The sequence below is a fragment of the Lipotes vexillifer genome, unplaced genomic scaffold (assembly GCF_000442215.2).
Source record: "Lipotes vexillifer unplaced genomic scaffold, Lipotes_vexillifer_v1.1 scaffold472, whole genome shotgun sequence".
Taxonomy (NCBI): domain Eukaryota; kingdom Metazoa; phylum Chordata; class Mammalia; order Artiodactyla; family Lipotidae; genus Lipotes; species Lipotes vexillifer.
The window spans coordinates 1,973,257-1,975,672 of record NW_006797698.1 but is presented as its reverse complement, the minus strand read 5'-3'; the positions used below and the strand labels follow the sequence as shown (position 1 = coordinate 1,975,672).

The following is a 2,416-nucleotide window of genomic DNA, read 5'->3' as shown; positions in this document are numbered from 1 at the left end:
CCAGGGAAGGGAAGGGCCGGGGCGGGGCTGGGGACCTCACGGAGCTGCCTGTGGACTGGCTTGGGGTTTCTCAGATGACACCAGAGGGAGCATGGAAGGGGAGCCTTTCCTTGCAGGCAGGCAGCAAGGGGAAAGCTAGCTGTTCCCTCAGAGGAAGGGAAGCCCTAAGACACTCTGTCCTGTCACATTCCTGGTCCCTGAAGACCTTCACCTGGGGAGCAGAAGTGGTGCGTGGAGAAGGGGGTGCGTGGCACACTCACCCACGTAACTGCGAGTACCCGCAAACGCTCGCCGACGTCCCCGGAACACATGGCCAGGCGCCACCGGAGCCGCGTCCCCTCTGCCGCGCTCCGACCTCGCACACACACACACATGTCTCCGCTCACCGGGCGATGTTAACATCTCATTATCTTTGTTACTGTAATTACATTATCCGCTGCTTTATGCAGAATTATTCTCCGAGGACTAATTGATGGCTCCATGTTTAATTCATTAATCATTAGCATCAAATTCGACAATTACAGTGCACACTGATTGTGGGATTGCAGGCGTAATGAGGGGAGAATTAACAAAGAAAAGGGAAAGCGCTTTCCCTCCCTCGGGGTTTTGGGTTGGGGGGCTTGAGGAGGAACTTGGGCCTGTGCTGTCTTTGGGTGGGGCTGGGGGGAGGGGGGAATAAGGTCTGGAACCCAGGGCTGGGGAGGAGATGGAAGCAGGCGAGGGGTGGCGAGAAGCACAGCATCTGAGAAGTTTGAGACCCTAGGCTGCTCCCCTGGAAGGTTTCCTGATGGGGGGTCGGTGCGGGGAGATCCCAAGAAAGGCTAAGTTTGCAGGGACCTGTTAGGCAGGGTGGGAGGGGCTGGCACAGGTGCCACACGTATGTTAATGAGCACTTAACTGTGTGTCTGGTCCTGCCTGGGGTGTTATGACAGATACAAGAGAAACACAAAACCCGCCCCCACCATTCAGTCTCGTGCCGTCCCCGGAGCGGCCTGTTCCCTTTACCTTCTAGTGGCTTCCGCGCATCTTCCTGTCCCTTGGATTCCAGAAACTTCACCCTTGTGCTTGCGGGGCTGGTCCGGGGCCTGGTGTCGGCCGTTCGCCACTCCCTCCAGCTTGTTCAGCTTCAGGGCTCATCTCTGCCTGTCACTAACGCCGGGCACCCGGCCAGCTGCCCAGCTTTCAGTGCAGACCTCCCTCGGCCCTGGCCTTCTGGCTTCAGGCCCCACCCTGTCTCAGGTCGGCTGAGGTGAGAGGGCAGTGTCGCTGTCCGCGGCCGGCCCTGAGGCCCGGGGGCCGTTGCCACCATCTCCCCACGGGTGCCTCGGGCCCGGGGAGGGTGCACACTGCCGCCCCCGCCGCCCCAGGCTTGGCGCTCCTGGAGCCTTCCGTTCCCCTGGCTCTGCTGTTCTTCCCCGATGGGAAACGAAAGATTAATTTTCTCCAGCCCCAGAGGATAATTACTAATACTAATTAGACATAATTACTTGAATTTGATACACTTATTCCTCGTCAGAATGGCAGCAAAGCTGAGGCACGGCAAATGGCATACGTGGCCTGGAACGGGGTTCGGGGCCTGGCCAGGAGGGGCAGGGGCTGGGATAGCGGGGGAGCAGCTCGGCAGTGATGGGGGGGACTGTCCCACTCACCCAGCTTCTGGCTCTTGATCACAGGGAGGGGACAGAGGCGTGGACCCTGGTGTTCATGGAGACAAGGGGGGGTGTGAAGTCTGGGCCCATGGGAGGCCTCCGGTTCTCCAGTGATCCTGGCCCGGTGCCTGGTGAATCCAGGAGCCCCTCATCCTGGGTCAGTATCCTGCTGGGATTTCTCAAGCTCTGCCCCCGTAGCTGTACTTTCAGGAAAGTCTCTGTGGGTGCCCTTCCCCCGGCCTCCCCTCCCAGTCTGACCCTTCCGCCCCCCCCCACCACCAGGTGCCCCCCACTCGGCCAGCAGCCCAGCCTGGGCCGGCCCGCGCCCAGAGGGGCTGCATCAGCGCTCCTGCTCTGTTTCCAGCGCCGACCAGTGGAGTGAGGCCGCTGCCCTGCCCCCAGGTATGCAGGACCCGGTGAAGCCGCAGTGGAGGGCAGCCGGGGAGGCCGAGATGGGCAAGGCGGCGCGGCGGAGCCCTCCAGGGCTTGTGGCAGAGCCGGTGCCATGCCTGGGGCATGGAGTTGGGGTGGCTTCCCCTGTGCTGTCCCCAGGCCTGTGCCAGCGGTTGGCGCTAGAGACCCTCCCTCTGCAGCTCCCTGCCCGCCCACCGCTGTCCCCAGGCGGCGCTGGCGGCGGCGTCGCATCCCCATCAGCCCCCTGCGCCGCCAGCTCATCAGTCTCTCTGCGGGGTGGGTGGGTGGGGGGCCGGTGCCGGGGAGCGGCTGAGTGGGGAGGTCGGAGGCTGGGGGCCTGAAACACGTTCCCA

At 62.6% G+C, this 2,416-nt stretch overlaps 1 protein-coding gene across 5 annotated transcripts in view; it reads left to right on the top strand.

Annotated features, from left to right (window-relative positions):
- Positions 1-2,416, top strand: part of AGAP3 (ArfGAP with GTPase domain, ankyrin repeat and PH domain 3) — a 58,033-nt gene that overhangs the window by 50,070 nt on the left and 5,547 nt on the right. For 2 of the 5 annotated variants that reach the window (XM_007469821.1, XM_007469820.1), the window contains one exon: positions 1,932-2,070. The exons of 2 other annotated variants lie outside the window; for them this stretch is intronic. In XM_007469821.1, coding sequence (XP_007469883.1) covers positions 1,932-2,070 — 139 coding nt within the window. The remainder of the gene's footprint in view (positions 1-1,931; positions 2,071-2,416) is intronic. One more of the 5 variants, XM_007469823.1, reaches the window with a different exon arrangement.